The 17,500-nt window shown below is 38.5% G+C and overlaps 1 protein-coding gene across 3 annotated transcripts in view; it reads left to right on the plus strand.

Annotated features, from left to right (window-relative positions):
* Positions 1 to 17,500, plus strand: part of tmem117 (transmembrane protein 117) — a 57,524-nt gene that overhangs the window by 20,751 nt on the left and 19,273 nt on the right. For all 3 annotated transcript variants that reach the window (XM_047820180.1, XM_027140831.2, XM_047820179.1), the window contains one exon: positions 3,426 to 3,558. In XM_047820180.1, coding sequence (XP_047676136.1) covers positions 3,426 to 3,558 — 133 coding nt within the window. The remainder of the gene's footprint in view (positions 1 to 3,425; positions 3,559 to 17,500) is intronic.

Raw genomic sequence — 17,500 nt, forward strand, 5'->3', positions numbered from 1 at the left:
CGTGTCTAATCATTACACTGTAAAGCGAACAAAAGTGCCTTCACGGACACGGTCCGAGGCGAGGCAAGGCTCAGGGTTCACCGACACCTGGAGTAATCAAGCTTCTGAATAAGTGGCTCTTTCTTGTCATTACCCTCACAGCATTTCACTGGGATTTATGATCATTTCTAGAAGAAGTGTCCTAATTGGCGCAGTCATTAGACTGAGGGTCGTTCAATTGCCTCGATTTGCTTACAATTTACACCTCGCTTTGTGTTTTTCAGAAATAAGAAAAAAACCTGTGTAGATTTTGGGAGAACGTGCATGAACGGAGGTGAAATAAGCGAGGACGAATTTGGCTGGTTAATTGTAGCATAGAATCGGTTCACGTGGCTATTCTGCTTCATTAGTTTGTAGCTTGTGGTCCTCAGGAACTTCCACTAGATCCTATTGACAGCTAGGCCATTTATTTATAGGAGCAGGTCGACACTTTGCTCTTCGCCGTGGACCTACGGCGTTTTTAGCACCGAGTCTTTATGTACGCGGCATGACGTGACAGAGTTCCCTGTCACAGAGGAAGATGTTATAAGAAATATCCGTCACACCATTGACTCAGCACAGAGGGTTCATGAGTAATTTAAGACGGACCGCGGCCAAGCTGGATTCTCGGAGCCTCGGACACTCTGATAGCAATCCCATTTTGTTCCCAGAGTTGGAAAAGTAATAATCAAAGAACAAGTGAAGTTCAAGTGCTTTATCATTTGTGTTTTCATTATTAAAGAAATATCTCTCGTAATATTGGAGACTGTTCTTATTTTTATTCCACGTAATTAGGTTTCTAGCTGTGCCGCTGTAATTTAATCCCGACTGCTTGATTTTTTTATTGCTTAGCTGGCTGGTTCTACATTCAGATGCTACACTAAAAGTAATATGCAGTTTTATGAGGATTTATTAGGATTTTTTTTTTCTTCACAATTGCGCATCACGCATCTAAAACATATCTAAGACCTAAGCCTCTGTAATGCGTTTTTAATGTCGGCGATTATTAAACATTTTAATTGTAAAAAGTTGTATACAAAGTCGTTACGAGTAAACATCGGAGGTGGGAGGGAGTCACACATGGTCGAGTCACTAGTCATGAATGTCAAGTCAAGTCGAGTCTTTTTTAATATTTGTCAAGCGAGTCTCAAGTCTCAAATTTGCGACTTAAGTCTGAATCGAGTCAAGTCGAGTCCCGCATCTCTGAATCAAGTCAAGTCTCAAGTCCCGAGTGTCAAGTCAAAGTCGGGTCGAGTCTTTTTTGAATATTTGTCAAGCAAGTCTCAAGTCTCAAATTTGCGACTTAAGTCTGACTCGAGTCAGTCATATGACTCGAGCCCGCCATCTCTGGTAAACATGTGAAATAGATTTATTTATTTATTTGACTCCGGTCCGAATCAAGTCTCAAGTCCCGAGTGTCAAGTCAATGTCAGGTCGAGTCTTTTTTTGAATATCTGTCAAGCAAGTCTCAAGTCTCAAATTTGCGACTTAAGTCTGACTCGAGTCAAGTCATATGACTCGAGCCCCCCATCTCTGGTAAACATGTGAAATAGATTTATTTAATTAATTAATTAATTCAGGTCAGAGTCAAGTCTCAAGTCCCGAGTGTCAAGTCAAAGTCGGGTCGAGTCTTTTTCGAATATCTGTCAAGCAAGTCTCAAGTCTCAAATTTGCGACTTGAGTCTGACTCGAGTCAAGTCATATGACTCGAGCCCCCCATCTCTGGTAAACATGTGAAATAGATTTATTTAATTAATTAATTAATTCAGGTCAGAGTCAAGTCTCAAGTCCCGAGTGTCAAGTCAAAGTCGGGTCGAGTCTTTTTCGAATATCTGTCAAGCAAGTCTCAAGTCTCAAATTTGCGACTTGAGTCTGACTCGAGTCAAGTCATATGACTCGAGTCCCCCATCTCTGGTAAACATGTGAAATAGATTTATTAGAGTGTAAATAAAATTGATTTAAACGACCTATCTGCAATGAAGGCGATGCATTTTTTTCCCCTTATTTTTCTTATCTCGTATTTTATCTTGCATAAAAAAATTTATAATTGGTGATAAAATACATATTTTAACATACAACATTATTGCCATACCATGCTCAGGAATTGCTCGACATAAAGAAGCGCAATAATACGACGTACACCTCTAGGGGTCGCTAACTGACTGCATGCTGTTCCGAAAGCTCTCTCTTTGTGAGATATTAAGAGTCCCAGCTGCTGCAGAGGAGAAAGCAAACAGTGAAACAAGCACCATGCATCTGATTACATGCTCTTTAGTTGATTTGCTGTTGCATTGTAAGTTTGGTCACAATAGTTACGTGAGTTGACTTTAATCCCATCGCATCTCTGTTTACAGAAATTTAAGTTAGTAACACTATACTAAGAAAATGGGGGGCACGGTGGCTTAGTGGTTAGCACGTTCGCCTCACACCTCCAGGGTTGGGGGTTCGATTCCCGCCTCCGCCTTGTGTGTGTGGAGTTTGCATGTTCTCCACGTGCCTCGGGGGTTTCCTCCGGGTACTCCGGTTTCCTCCCCCGGTCCAAAGACATGCATGGTAGGTTGATTGGCATCTCTGGAAAATTGTCCGTAGTGTGTGTGTGTGTGTGTGAGTGAATGAGAGTGTGTGTGTGCCCTGTGATGGGTTGGCACTCCATCCAGGGTGTATCCTGCCTCGATGCCCAATGACGCCTGAGATAGGCACAGGCTCCCCGTGACCCGAGAAGTTCGGATAAGCGGTAGAAGATGAATGAATGAATGAATGAATATGCTAAAAGTATTAGAAATGTAATTTATTCGTTATTCTGTGCCTAGTAAGTGTTTCGTTTTTAACACTCGCTCCGAGCTTACAGCAAGATCCGACATAATGGTACGGTTTAAACTCAATTTCCTTGAAACACCGATGCAGAGGAGAAACAGAAGGACGTGATTAGACATTCAGAGCAGACACTTTGTTATCTGAATCAATCTCATATTCTCAGAGAGGGAGTGTGTGCAAGAGAGAGTTATCCTGCCATGATTTGATTTTTTTTTGGTAATAATTTGATTCCCAAGGGAAGAGAAAAGAGAAAGCTTTACAGGTTTTGTGTGTGTGTGTGTGTGTGTGTGTGTGTGTGTGTGTGTGTGTGTGTGTGTGTGTGTGTGTGTGTGTGTGTGTGTGTGTGAGAACAATCTCTGTGATCATATAAAGTCAACATGAAACCCAAACTGTAGATAAGAGTCAGAAAAACGTCCCATAGACTAGCGAGACATTTCTATCACCTAAAACCCGTTGTACTGCCAGATGAATTATTATAAAAGTGAACTTGAAATGTCTGACTTGCTTTTGAATGAACTTTAAAGCTCTTCATTATCGATGGAGGTACGAAGGTAAATGTTTGCACTTAGAACAGGCTCTTCTCTGTGTACTAGGTCGGTTCCTACGACTGAAGATGTTTCGTGAGGACCATGGCTCCTGGATGACCATGTTCTTTAGCACTATCCTTTTCCTCTTCATCTTCTCTCACATCTACAACCTCTTCCTCCTCATGACTGAAGGCATGAGGTAAGACCATGGTTAGCTTTGTTTATTTTGTATTTCTCCAACCATGTACCCATGTTTTCTGTTGTCTCAGAGTACATATGTGTGTATCGGACAACAAAGTCAGCTCCATTTAATTCCATTTATGTCACCCATATAATGCAATCATAGGCTAATAACCGTCTCATGCTTTGCGCTTTACTCAACAACTAACTAACTAAATTTGATCAGAAACGAATGAGTAGATTGTTGCTCAGATGCTAATTAACTAATATTATTTACTCAGAATATTATTTAGTAGAATATCAGCTAATGTTCTTACTTTTTATGTTCTTTACACAGAAGCTAATACGCTAATATTAATTTATATTTACATGTATGGCATATGTACATATGTGTCAAGAATATTAGCATAAATAGACTTCAATGCACAAGTGCCTTGAAGTCTATTTATGCTAATATTCGTTACTAAGAAGTTACTCAACTAATATCCTTTACTCAGAAGCTAATTAGCTAATGTTCTTAAAATAGAAGCTAATCTGCTAATATTCTTTACTCAGAAGCTAATTAGCATTTTTTAACATGGAAGCTAATATTGTTTACTCAGAAGCCAATTAGCCAATGTTCTTAAAATAGAAGCTAATCTGCTAATATTCTTGACTCAGGAGCTAATTAGCTAATGTTCTTAAAATAGAAGCTAATCTGCTAATATTCTTTACTCAGAAGCTAATTAGCATTTTTTAACATGGAAGCTAATATTGTTTACTCAGAAGCCAATTAGCTAATGTTCTTAAAATAGAAGCTAATCTGCTAATATTCTTGACTCAGGAGCTAATTAGCTAATGTTCTTAAAATAGAAGCTAATCTGCTAATATTCTTTACTCAGAAGCTAATTAGCTAATGTTCTTAAAATAGAAGCTAATCTGCTAATATTCTTTACTCAGAAGCTAATTAACTAATGTTCATAAAATAGAAGCTAATCTGATAATATTCTTTACTCAGAAGCTAATTAGCTAATGTTCTTAAAATAGAAGCTAATCTGCTAATATTCTTTACTCAGAAGCTAATTAGCATTTTTTAACATGGAAGCTAATATTGTTTACTCAGAAGCCAATTAGCCAATGTTCTTAAAATAGAAGCTAATCTGCTAATATTCTTTACTCAGGAGCTAATTAGCTAATGTTCTTAAAATAGAAGCTAATCTGCTAATATTCTTTACTCAGAAGCTAATTAGCTAATGTTCTTAAAATAGAAGCTAATCTGCTAATATTCTTTACTCAGAAGCTAATTAGCTAATGTTCTTAAAATAGAAGCTAATCTGCTAATATTCTTGACTCAGGAGCTAATTAGCTAATGTTCTTAAAATAGAAGCTAATCTGCTAATATTCTTTACTCAGAAGCTAATTAGCTAATGTTCTTAAAATAGAAGCTAATCTGCTAATATTCTTTACTCAGAAGCTAATTAGCTAATGTTCATAAAATAGAAGCTAATCTGATAATATTCTTTACTCAGAAGCTAATTAGCTAATGTTTTTAAAATAGAAGCTAATTTGCTAATATTCTTTACTCAGAAGCTAATTAGCATTTTTTTTTACATGGAAGCTAATATTCTTTACTCAGTAGCTAATTAGCTAATGTTCTTAAAATAGAAGCTAATCTGCTAATATTCTTTACTCGGAAGCTAATTAGCTAAGGTTCTTAAAATAGAAGCTAATCTGCTAATATTCTTTACTCGGAAGCTAATTAGCTAATGTTCTTAAAATAGAAGCTAATCTGCTAATATTCTTTACTCAGAAGCTAATTAGCTAATGTTCTTAAAATAGAAGCTAATCTGCTAATATTCTTTACTCAGAAGCTAATTAGCTAATGTTCTTAAAATAGAAGCTAATCTGCTACTATTATTTACTCAGAAGCTAATTAGCATTTTTTTTACATGGAAGCTAATATTCTTTACTCAGAAGCTAATTAGCTAATGTTCTTAAAATAGAAGCTAATCTGCTAATATTCTTTACTCAGAAGCTAATTAGCTAATGTTCTTAAAATAGAAGCTAATCTGCTAATATTCTTTACTCAGAAGCTAATTAGCATTTTTTTACATGGAAGCTAATATTCTTTACTCAGAAGCTAATTAGCTAATGTTCTTAAAATAGAAGCTAATCAGCTAATATTCTTTACTCAGAAGCTAATTAGCTAATGTTCTTAAAATAGAAGCTAATCTGCTAATATTCTTTACTCAGAAGCTAATTAGCATTTTTGTACATGGAAGCTAATATTCTTTACTCAGAAGCTAATTAGCTAATGTTCTTAAAATAGAAGCTAATCAGCTAATATTCTTTACTCAGAAGCTAATTAGCTAATGTTCTTAAAATAGAAGCTAATCTGCTAATATTCTTTACTCGGAAGCTAATTAGCTAAGGTTCTTAAAATAGAAGCTAACCTGCTAATATTCTTTACTCAGAAGCTAATTAGCTAATGTTCTTAAAATAGAAGCTAATCTGCTAATATTCTTTACTCAGAAGCTAATTAGCTAATGTTCTTAAAATAGAAGCTAATCTGCTACTATTATTTACTCAGAAGCTAATTAGCATTTTTTTACATGGAAGCTAATATTCTTTACTCAGAAGCTAATTAGCTAATGTTCTTAAAATAGAAGCTAATCTGCTAATATTCTTTACTCAGAAGCTAATTAGCTAATGTTCTTAAAATAGAAGCTAATCTGCTACTATTATTTACTCAGAAGCTAATTAGCATTTTTTTACATGGAAGCTAATATTCTTTACTCAGAAGCTAATTAGCTAATGTTCTTAAAATAGAAGCTAATCTGCTAATATTCTTTACTCAGAAGCTAATTAGCTAATGTTCTTAAAATAGAAGCTAATCTGCTAATATTCTTTACTCGGAAGCTAATTAGCTAATGTTCTTAAAATAGAAGATAATTTGCTAATATTCTTTACTCGGAAGCTAATTAGCTAAGGTTCTTAAAATAGAAGCTAATCTGCTAATATTCTTTACTCGGAAGCTAATTAGCTAATGTTCTTAAAATAGAAGCTAATCTGCTAATATTCTTTACTCAGAAGCCAATTAGCCAATGTTCTTAAAATCGAAGCTAATCTGCTAATATTCTTTACTCAGAAGCTAATTAGCTAATGTTCTTAAAATAGAAGCTAATCTGCTAATATTCTTTACTCGGAAGCTAATTAGCTAATGTTCTTAAAATAGAAGCTAATCTGCTAATATTCTTTACTCAGAAGCCAATTAGCCAATGTTCTTAAAATCGAAGCTAATCTGCTAATATTCTTTACTCGGAAGCTAATTAGCTAATGTTCTTAAAATAGAAGCTAATCTGCTAATATTCTTTACTCAGAAGCCAATTAGCCAATGTTCTTAAAATCGAAGCTAATCTGCTAATATTCTTTACTCAGAAGCTAATTAGCTAATGTTCTTAAAATAGAAGCTAATCTGCTAATATTCTTTACTCGGAAGCTAATTAGCTAATGTTCTTAAAATAGAAGCTAATCTGCTAATATTCTTTACTCAGAAGCCAATTAGCCAATGTTCTTAAAATCGAAGCTAATCTGCTAATATTCTTTACTCAGAAGCTAATTAGCTAATGTTCTTAAAATAGAAGCTAATCTGCTAATATTCTTTACTCAGAAGCTAATTAGCTAATGTTCTTAAAATAGAAGCTAATCTGCTAATATTCTTTACTCAGAAGCTAATTAGCATTTTTTTTTACATAGAAGCTAATATTCTTTACTCAGAGGTTAATTAGCTTCTGTTTAACACAATACAAATTCTTCTTGATTCTTCTTTAATTATTTAAGCTGCCATTCCATCTCGTTTTCCACGTGTTATTAATGTCTGCGGCCAGGGATTCTGAGACGGTGGGGATTTTTTTACAGGTTTAACAGGGTATTCGTTACGTCCTTTAAATATTGTAGCAGCCATTTTGACTCTATATCATGAAGCAAGATAAATGTCCACTTCTGGTCTGCCTTTTTTGCCCGAGCCACGGTTTCACACCGAAGCGGCTCAGAAACGACGAGCGACTTTGACGATCGAGTGTGTTTGTGTGAGCACAATGACTACAATCCATCACACCAAGGTTACTCAGCTGACAGAAAACACACCAGTCATTAACGTGCACATGGCCTGATATCTGTCACGTTGTCGTTTCTCAACATTTAAAACATACTCCATAACTCGTGGCTTGTAAAATCCCTGGCTGTGGAAATGAAATAAGCTTCCTGATATATTTTCGGTTCATATAAATGACTTTTTGAGAAAACACGTCTCTGATTTGAAAGGCCATGTTTTCAGGCTGTATTTGAGTCATTTGGTATGAAAAGCTGAGGTCATTCTGGTACGACTGACTAATTTCTCACACACTCTAAGCCATGACAGTGACATCCGTCATATCCGATCGATCTGATTGGCCGAGAGAGAGACAGGAAACTGCACATTATCAGTCAATAAGGAATTGATCTGTGAATGCAGAATGAAATGCAGGAGAAACAATTCACAGTGTTATTTTTTTTTATCAATCTTACTGCTGTCTTGTGTGTATTTATTTTGTTCAGAACAGATGCTCATATCTCTTTACAGTAGCAGGTTCTTTTGTACAACACTTTAATTGAATTTGGACAAACCACTGTTACGTTCCAGGTTCTCTCTGGTAGGTCATTCGGCACACATGGCTGCCGATGGGTGGTGCTATACTACAGCAGGTGAATATATCACACACAGTGAGTGTCTCCTCCATCGCAGAGCTCTTTCTCTTCTATCCTCTCCTCTCCTCTTCTCTTCTTTCTGTCTCCTCTCCTATTATTTCTGGTTAATTTCATATACTATCTAATTTATGTGAATTTAATCTAATATAATTTATGTTAAGTTAATCTTAATATTATTCTATTATATAATATAATATAATCTATTAATAATTAATATTAAATAATATATTAAATTAATATCATATATAGATGTAAGTTAATATTATATAATATAATATTATATAATATTATATAATATTATTTATACTATTATTTTAAATTAATATTAAATAATATCTTAATATAATATAATAGATGTTTAAGTTAATATCTATATTATATTATATTATAAATTATATTAAATTAATATTAAATAATATATTAATATAATATAATAGATGTTAAGTTTAATATTATATAATATTTAACTAATATAATATTATATAATATTATATCTTATATTAAATAATATTAAATAATCTATTAATATAATATAATAGATGTTACAGTTAATATAATATAATATATAGAATATAATATAAATTATGTTAAATTAATATAATATATGTTATGTTAATATAATATAATAAAATATAATATATGTTAAGTTAAGTTAAAATTATATAATATAAGTTAATATAATATAATATATGTTAATATAGTATATAATATAATATAATATATGTTAAATTAAGTAGAATATAATATATAATATTATATTATATAATATTAATAAAATTAATATTAAATAATATCCTTACATTAAATACTTATAATACTAATAGAAGTGTTAAGTTATTATTATTATAATATAATATTCATATCCTATAATATAACTATTAATTAGTACTCATATTCTCTTATATAATATATATTATATATTTCTTCAATTAATATTAAATAATTAATTAATTATAATCGATGTTAAGTTAAGGAATATAAGTATAGGTATCGGTTACTATAATTTACTCAACCTCTCATATATGTTACTGTTACTCTAATCTCCTATAATATCATGAAAATCATAATATATGTACGTTCCTATCCTCTACTCTCATCTCCTAACATATCCTCTATGTCTGTTCCTTCCTAATCTCACCTATATAATCACCTATCCTACTATTTTCTGTTCCTTCCTATCCTCATTCATCACCTCTCCTCTCTGTTCTGTTCCTCTCCTCTCCTCTCCTCACCTCTCCTCTCTGTTCTGTTCCTCTCCTCTCCTCACCTCTCCTCTCTGTTACGTTACGTTCCTCTTCTCTCCTCTCTGTTCCTCTCGTCTCTCCTCTAATCTCCTCTCTGTTCCATTCCTCTCCTCTCCTCTTTTCTTCTCTTCTCCTTCGCAGAGCTCTTTCTCTTCTAAACTCTGTCCTCTCCTCTCTTGCAGGCTCTTTCTCTTCTGAGCTCTTAACCATGCTTTGAAACTCTTCTTCTACCCTTTTCTTACTTTTGAGCTCATCCTGCCAGGCACTCGGCAAGGAATTGTTTTGCTCTGTCATGAGAAATGAATGTTTACAAATGTGTAGACAACAGACATGTGGGAAGCTCAGCATGCTTTCTACAGGAGACCTGCTGCAAACACGCCACCACACAGCTACCGCTGAGAGAGAGAGAGAGAGAGAGAGAGAGAGAGAGAGAGAGGGAACGAGAGAAAGAACGAGAGAGAGAACAAGGGAGAGAGAGAGAGAGAGAGAGAGAATTTTTTATTCAATCACCTTTAATACCACAAATGCTTTCACGTTACTAAAATATGCCTTCTGTATTTTTGTGGAAACATATCATGGCCGAGTCGAGTCGGAAACATATCATGGCCGAGTCGAGTCGGAAACATATCATGGTCGAGTCAGACTAAATATTATAAAAGCAATTCTTTCTTTAATTTCCTTCCATTAATTACTCTCGTAAACACGATGTTAGCACGAGTTCCCTGATCTTACAGCCGCTTTAGATCTTGTCACCTTCTTGGAATATTCAAGATACATAACGTCAGTAACGATCGAGTCAGACGCGACAAGCCATCGCTCCTGGGAGACTCCTGACAGAAGAGAGAATAGAAATTGTTAATTTACTCCAAGTGTATAATATAAAGTCAAGCAGCTCTATGTGCATTGGAAAGATCTTCAGTTTAATCATCGGGGTTCTTATTCATTTATTTCATTTCTTTTTAAAAGCCACGATCATCCGATCGAACGGACGTCAGGGACAGATCTGTAATGCTCGCACCACACGACGTCTCCTCACCTTTAAACACTTTTATGCGATGATTGTGGCGTTGAGACGAACCCCAGAGCTCGAAGCTGGAGTGTTAGCGAAAGATTTTTCACTGTTTATTTTGTGGACGCAAACATCACATTTCATCACAGATTACGGCTACGCGGAGTCACCCCCCCCCCCCCTCCTCCCTGCGATTTAACCGCCTGCTTATTTTCCATACGCTGTATTAATGAATATAATTAGCTTGTCATACTTTTGAGGTAAATTACGTTAGTTGCCGCTTTTTATCCTAATTGGACTTCCTGGCAGGCAAAACACGGGACTGGGCAAACACCGGAGTTTTCATTTTCCCTGTAGGCTCTCTAATGAAATTATAATTGATCCACCACTGTAGGTATCAGTGCAATAACAAAAAGGCTGTCAATCAACACCTCTGAAAATGATTGTGTTGGTTTTTTTTCTCCTCTCGTAATCAGGTAGCAAGTAGGGAACAAATTTAATGGGAAAATCCTGCAACGTATTGGTGGTTTTCAGAAATCTGGCAGCATGCACAATTTAAAAAGGGGTTGCTTGGGGTTCTGTTCTCTGCCAGTAGAAGCTTTTCCCAAAAAGTGGATATATTTGGAGAGCTGTGTGTGTGTGTGTGTGTGTGTGTGTGTGTGTGTTGGATTGTTTTAATATTTGTTAAATAATATAAATAATATATATATATATATATATTTACTAGTACCAACCATTACTTTTAATAATTGGAATATATTTCATGTTAAACAAAATATCACACACACACACACACACACACACACACACACACACACACACACACACAAAGGGTTTTGTTCTCAGCTAATAGAATCTTTTCCCAAAAAATGGATATATTTGGAGAGCTAAGTGTGTGTGTGTGTGTGTGTGTGTGTGTGTGTGTGTGTGTGTGTGTGTGGGTGTGTGTGAGTGTGTGTAAGAGAGTGTGTGTGAGTGTGTTGCACACACTCACACACACACACACACACACACACACACACACACACACACACACACACACACACACACACACACCATGTAAGTTATATATAGAACCAGATGCTTCCTGTGCTTTTATATACCTTTCCAGTTACGCCTGGTATTTAGGTACTCTTACTTTAAGCTGTCTTGCGTCTCTCTCTCTCTCTCTCTCTCTCTCTCTCTCTCTCTCTCTCTCTCTCTCTCTCTCTCTCTCTCTCCCTCCATCTTCCTGTCACACCTTTCTTTTGTGTGAATGGTAGGGCTGTCTGTCTCACCTGCTGTCTTTCTCCTCAGACAGCATCTGTTGCCTCTCATCTCATCTCATTGATATTCTTTTATTCTCTGTGACCTTCCAGCCCGCGGGGGGTGAGGGGGAGGAATATTCAGCACGCACCCCTCAACCACCAGCGCTGAAATCAAATCTCGACCGAAAATGCGTCCTAATGCTTTCTCTTATACTGAATAAATCATATTACTGTCACACATAAGACTGCACTATAAATGTGCATGAGCTTGGAGTTTTCTGTTCAAAACCACTTTAAAAAGCACAATTTTAATAAGATTGTTGTGAAAGAATAGTCAAGTCAACCGTTCGGTGCCACGGCGTTAAGGTATTAGCATCCGCGTGAAGATTAAAGCGGTCTGATTGGACATAATGAAACATCAGTGGTGAGTGTTAGCTGGGGGTCACGTTAAGGGGATCACAGGGAAATGGAGTTTCAACACCTTTCCTTCATGTGAATGACAAGTAGAGCTGGACTCGAATCAGATCAAAATGACAATTATAGGACAGCGTAGTGGCCGACGCCGATGTGATATACTGTCAGTTCATGCTGAAAAGGGCCATTAGTCAAGACCATTGTTAGCTGCCGTGTCTCTCTGAACTGAACTGAACTGAACTGAAAATGAAGCTTTTAAACATTCACTCATTCATTCATTTTCTACCGCTTATCCGAACTTCTCGGGTCACGGGGAGCCTGTGCCTATCTCAGGCGTCATCGGGCATCGAGGCAGGATACACCCTGGACGGAGTGCCAACCCATCACAGGGCACACACACACTCATATTCACACACGCACACACACACACACACTACGGACAATTTTACAGAGATGCCAATCAACCTACCATGCATGTCTTTGGACTCCACACACACGAGGCGGAGGCGGGAATCGAACCCCCGACCCTGGAGGTGTGAGGCGAACGTGCTAACCACCAAGCCACCGTGTGCCCCCCCCTCAGCTTTTAAACAGTTCTATATATCTATTTTTTTTTTACATATGATTTAGTATAATTTTGACACAAACACAAATAAATGGTGTTTTTATGTATCGGTGAGTTCTTATCAGGTTATTACGTTTGTGAGACGATCGAAATGCTGTTAACGAAACGATATACATTCATTTTATCCTAAAATATTTGAACCGGAATTTTTTTCCCTTGTTTGTTATGTTTATGTTAAAAAAAATAAATAAATAAAAAATAAAAAAATAAAAAAAACCTGAACAGATTTAGGTTGATTGTACGGTATGCTAGGTGTGTAACTTACGGTGTTAATGTGTTCATCGATAGGGACTTAAAAGCTTTTGTACGTCACTCTGGATACGAACGTCCGCCGAACGCTGTAAAAAAGAAAAATTGTAAGATCGAAGGACGACCAAAAACCTAAAATTAAAAACCCGTTATAATATCTAATGATATCCGTTGCAACACGTGACAAGCGTGACATCACGAGTGTGAATGAAAATATTATACAGTACGTTCTCCACATGGTGAAATCTTATGCCTTGCACGTAGATAATGTTACAGTCTTTAGTTCCTAGTCTGACTAATAGCAGAATTACTGATACGAACACGTCTCGCTGTGCTCAGGCTGTCGCACAGCGCGACTTATTAACTCGTCCTTATTCGAGTCGGCGTCTGAACGAACACCGTCACGGGACGGCAACCTGCACTCTGTGGCTCATTCTGTCTCTGTCCCATTTGCTTGTTCAGTGAGACTGTCAGATCAGGAAAAGCCAAGGATAGAGAACTCACTAGTTGCTTCTCATGGAGTAAAGCTTCCGGGACAGAGTTAAGGCACAAGATGAGCCTCTGTCCTCATCCCCATCTTAAAGCATCCATTATGGGCATAAATCATTTGCTAATTAAGCAGTGTTATTTAATTAAGAACGCCCAGCGCGTGGAGATCTCATTAATCACGCCCGATTTAGAGCCGTGGCACTTCTGCGCCTGGTGGAGAGAGGGATCTGCATAGCCCCAATGACACATCTGCGGAGAGAGAGGGGAAGAGAGAATAAGGAGGGAGAGGTTGAATGAGAAGGGTCTGAGTGATGAAGAGAAGGAGATGATAAGGAGGGGGATGATGGAAGATGAACAAAAAGAGCCGGCACGTGCATAAGAGAGAGTGATGACCGGAGGAGAAACAGAAAGGGAAAAAAAAAACTTGTTTTTTTTTTTTCTTCTTCTTCTTCTTCTTCTTCCTCCACCCATTTTTCTCTGCTATAGAACGGAGTACAGGGTAATGCACTAGAATCCACAGCTACATCAGTGCCGGTTGACTCCTGTTGTCACCTACAGTACACATGAGCCATTTGCCATCGCAGATCCGACAAAACTCATTAGTGCTCGTATTCTGGGCTTCAGAGCGAAGACCACAGCGTCGACGTGCACAATCACTCATTCAGGAAGATAAAGAAAGAGAGTGAGAGAGATAAACCATGTTTTGTCTGCAGTTTATCTCTCCGCCATGCAGGGGCAGCTAGGGGCAGAACGGGTCAGATCGAACAAGGTCGCCGGTGGCCTGAAGCGCCGAGCTTAATACGTCTTGACCTGCAAAATCTCCGACTCCATCTGGTGGTGTTTATATTGTTCCCGCTCCGGCTCCCGACGGGCTGGAAGAAGCCGCTGTTATATAAACGGTGTAAAACTACAGCGTCCTCTCTGAAAGCATCGATATAGAAGTAACGTGAATGGACACCAAAAGGACATTTTGTATTAAACAACGAAATGGAATCGATTCACTTCAACGAATCGAGTAAACTTTTAATTACATCTCTGGCGTCAGCTGATGGCAAGGCGGCGGTGTGTGTTATGGTCAGGTTGTTATTGTCAGACTCGTGCTAGATGTCATACTGAAGCAGCTCGTGTTCTCGGAGTGCGACTGAACCGGGACCCAGATTCACTTCTCAGGACTGCTGTATCTCTCCACACGAAACAATAACACCGGCGCTAAGTAGGCCAGTGGGCAGGGGCAGAAACGGAAGGAGGTGTGGCACAGGAGGAGCACTTGTTACCGTGACAACCAGGGTGGGTCCGATGGGAATAGCAGATATACATTCAGCTGGAGCTATACATCAAGAATGTCAGATCGTATCTGGGTGAAAATGTGTGTGTGTGTGTTTGTGTGTGCTTGTGTGTGTTTGTTTTTGTGTGTGTTTGTGTGTGTGTGTGTGTGTGTGCGTGTTTGTGTGTGCATGTCTGTGTTTGTGTTTGTGTGTGCGTGTCTGTGTTTGTGTGTGTAATTGTTTGTGTGTGTGTTTGTGTGTGTGTGTGTTTTTGTGTGTGTGTGTGTGTTTGTGTGTGTGTGTTTGTTTGTGTGTGTGTGTGTGTGTGTTTGTGTGTGTGTGTGTGTTTGTGTGTGTGTGTGTTTGTGTGTGTGTGTGTTTGTTTGTGTGTGTGTGTGTGTGTTTGTTTGTGTGTGTGTGTGTTTGTTTGTGTGTGTGTGTGTGTTTGTTTGTGTGTGTGTGTGTGTTTGTTTGTGTGTGTGTTTGTGTGTGTGTGTGTGTGTGTGTGTGTGTGTGTGTGTGTGTGTGTATATACAAGAACCCAATATTCCCTTCATAGTATGGTTTTAACAGCACGTGTTATAATAAATGACACAGTTTCAGCTTCGTTAGCTGAAGATTTCCCATAAACTCTGTATGACACTTCTAAATACTTCACTCTCTCTCCAAATGCCTCCGAGGAAGAGCAAAAAAACCCTTGTGTTAATTTATTTTTTATTTGAGTTTGAGTATTTAGTGACTAATTGCTTATCATAAACGGTGTTAAATGCATCTCAGTGCAGCGGATGATTGGGATCGTAAATGCAGCAGGTGCCTGTGATGAGGAGATATTGATATTCACACTAGGTTCATACGAACCTGTCCGACTCTGACTCCTTCCTTTATTATTACATTCATTATGCAGCGAGTACTTTATGCTACAATACCGAGCTTCTCTAAAAAAGCTTTAAGGAGCGCCGGAGTGCCGACGAGGGCTTCGGAGACTGTGAGATGGTATCGTGTTGGTGGAAAATATTGTTGAACGACGAAGCGGTGGATGCATCAGGGCTCCGTAGAAGAACCTCGAGATACCACCTAGTTTTTTAAATGGAAGCTAAGTGCTTGGGTTCATCATGCGAGTTTAGTGGTTAGCACGTCTGCCTCACGCCTCCAGGGTCGGGGGTTCGATTCTCGCCTCCGCCTCGTGTGTGTGGAGTTTGCATGTTCTCCCAATGCCTCGGGGGTTTCCTCCGGGTACTCCGGTTTCCTCCACCGGTCCAAAGACATGCATGGTAGGTTGATTGGCATTTCTGGAAAATTGTCCGTAGAGTGTGTGTGTGTGGGTGTGTGAATGAGTGTGTGTGTGTGTGCCCTGTGATGGTTCGGCACTCCGTCCAGGGTGTATCCTGCCTCGATGCCCGATGACGCCTGAGATAGGCACAGGCTCCCCGTGACCCGAGAAGTTCGGATAAGCGGTAGAAAACGAATGAATGAATGAAATGTTTACATTAAATGTAGAGTACTTTCATGTCGTGATGCCAAACAAAGACGACCCACCAGAAGCCTTTAACTACCGTAATTCAGTTGATCTCTTCAGCATGTGACTAAAGCTTTATAAGTGAGATCTCTGCAGCATTAGGCACCAGTTTCGAGACCGGGTTATTAGCACGTGCATATTAATGTGCATGGCTGGAGTCCTCCAGTCTTATGGGCTTATGCTATAAGTGGTGTATGATGTGCTCGAATGGACTACACGAGCGTATGTTCAGAACCATTTGTAGTCTTGTCACGACCGTGATCTCTGCAGGACTCGGAGGAGGACTCTGGGCTTCTTTTCCCCAAAGTGAAAACAATACTAGAGTAAATGACTATGCAATTTCTGTAATTTCTCAAGATGTTGAGTCGAAGCAACAAGCAGAACCTTTTAATCTCCACAATGAATCAGAACAGCTGGGTCCTCTTTTCAGCACCGGGTCTGATTTCCATGAACCGATCCTCTGGAGGTTATAATTAACACAAATGCCTCAGGCGAAGTGGTGCTTTGTATAGCATCTTAGTATAACACACTCCCGAAGGGTCGCCATGGTGTTGTTTAGTGGATAACCACAACGTTATGGTAATCTCTCTTTCTCCGTTCTCGCTAACGGTGTAGCTTCACTTCAACAGAACCTATTTGTTATCGTGGCCTTCTGTCCGTTCGCTGTAGTGTAAAGTAGAGAGAGTGGAACCGTGACGTGACGTTTCCGATCCGGAGAGACGGGTTATGTGTGTCAGGGAGCTCCCAAAAAAAAAGGATTCACCCTGTCATTGGAAGATCAGTGAAGTTTGACATTACTCTCAGCTATTAGAGTGGGGGAGGGGGGGGGCTGTTACGGTGGCACACCTCCAGGGTCGGGGGTTCGATTCCTGCCTCCGCCTTGTGTGTGTGGTGTTTGCATGTTCTCCCAGTGTCTCGGGGGTTTCCTCCGGGTACTCCGGTTTCCTCCCCCGGTCCAAAGACATGCATGGTAGGTTGATTGGCATCTCTGGAAAATTGTCCGTAGTGTGTGTGTGTGTGTGTGTGAGTGAATGAGAGTGTGTGTGTGCCCTGTGATGGGTTGGCACTCCGTCCAGGGTGTATCCTGCCTCGATGCCCGATGACGCCTGAGATAGGCACAGGCTCCCCGTGACCCGAGAAGTTCGGATAAGCGGTAGAAAGTGAATGAATGAATGAAT

This window comes from Tachysurus fulvidraco, chromosome 10 (assembly GCF_022655615.1).
Source record: "Tachysurus fulvidraco isolate hzauxx_2018 chromosome 10, HZAU_PFXX_2.0, whole genome shotgun sequence".
Taxonomy (NCBI): Eukaryota; Metazoa; Chordata; class Actinopteri; order Siluriformes; family Bagridae; genus Tachysurus; species Tachysurus fulvidraco.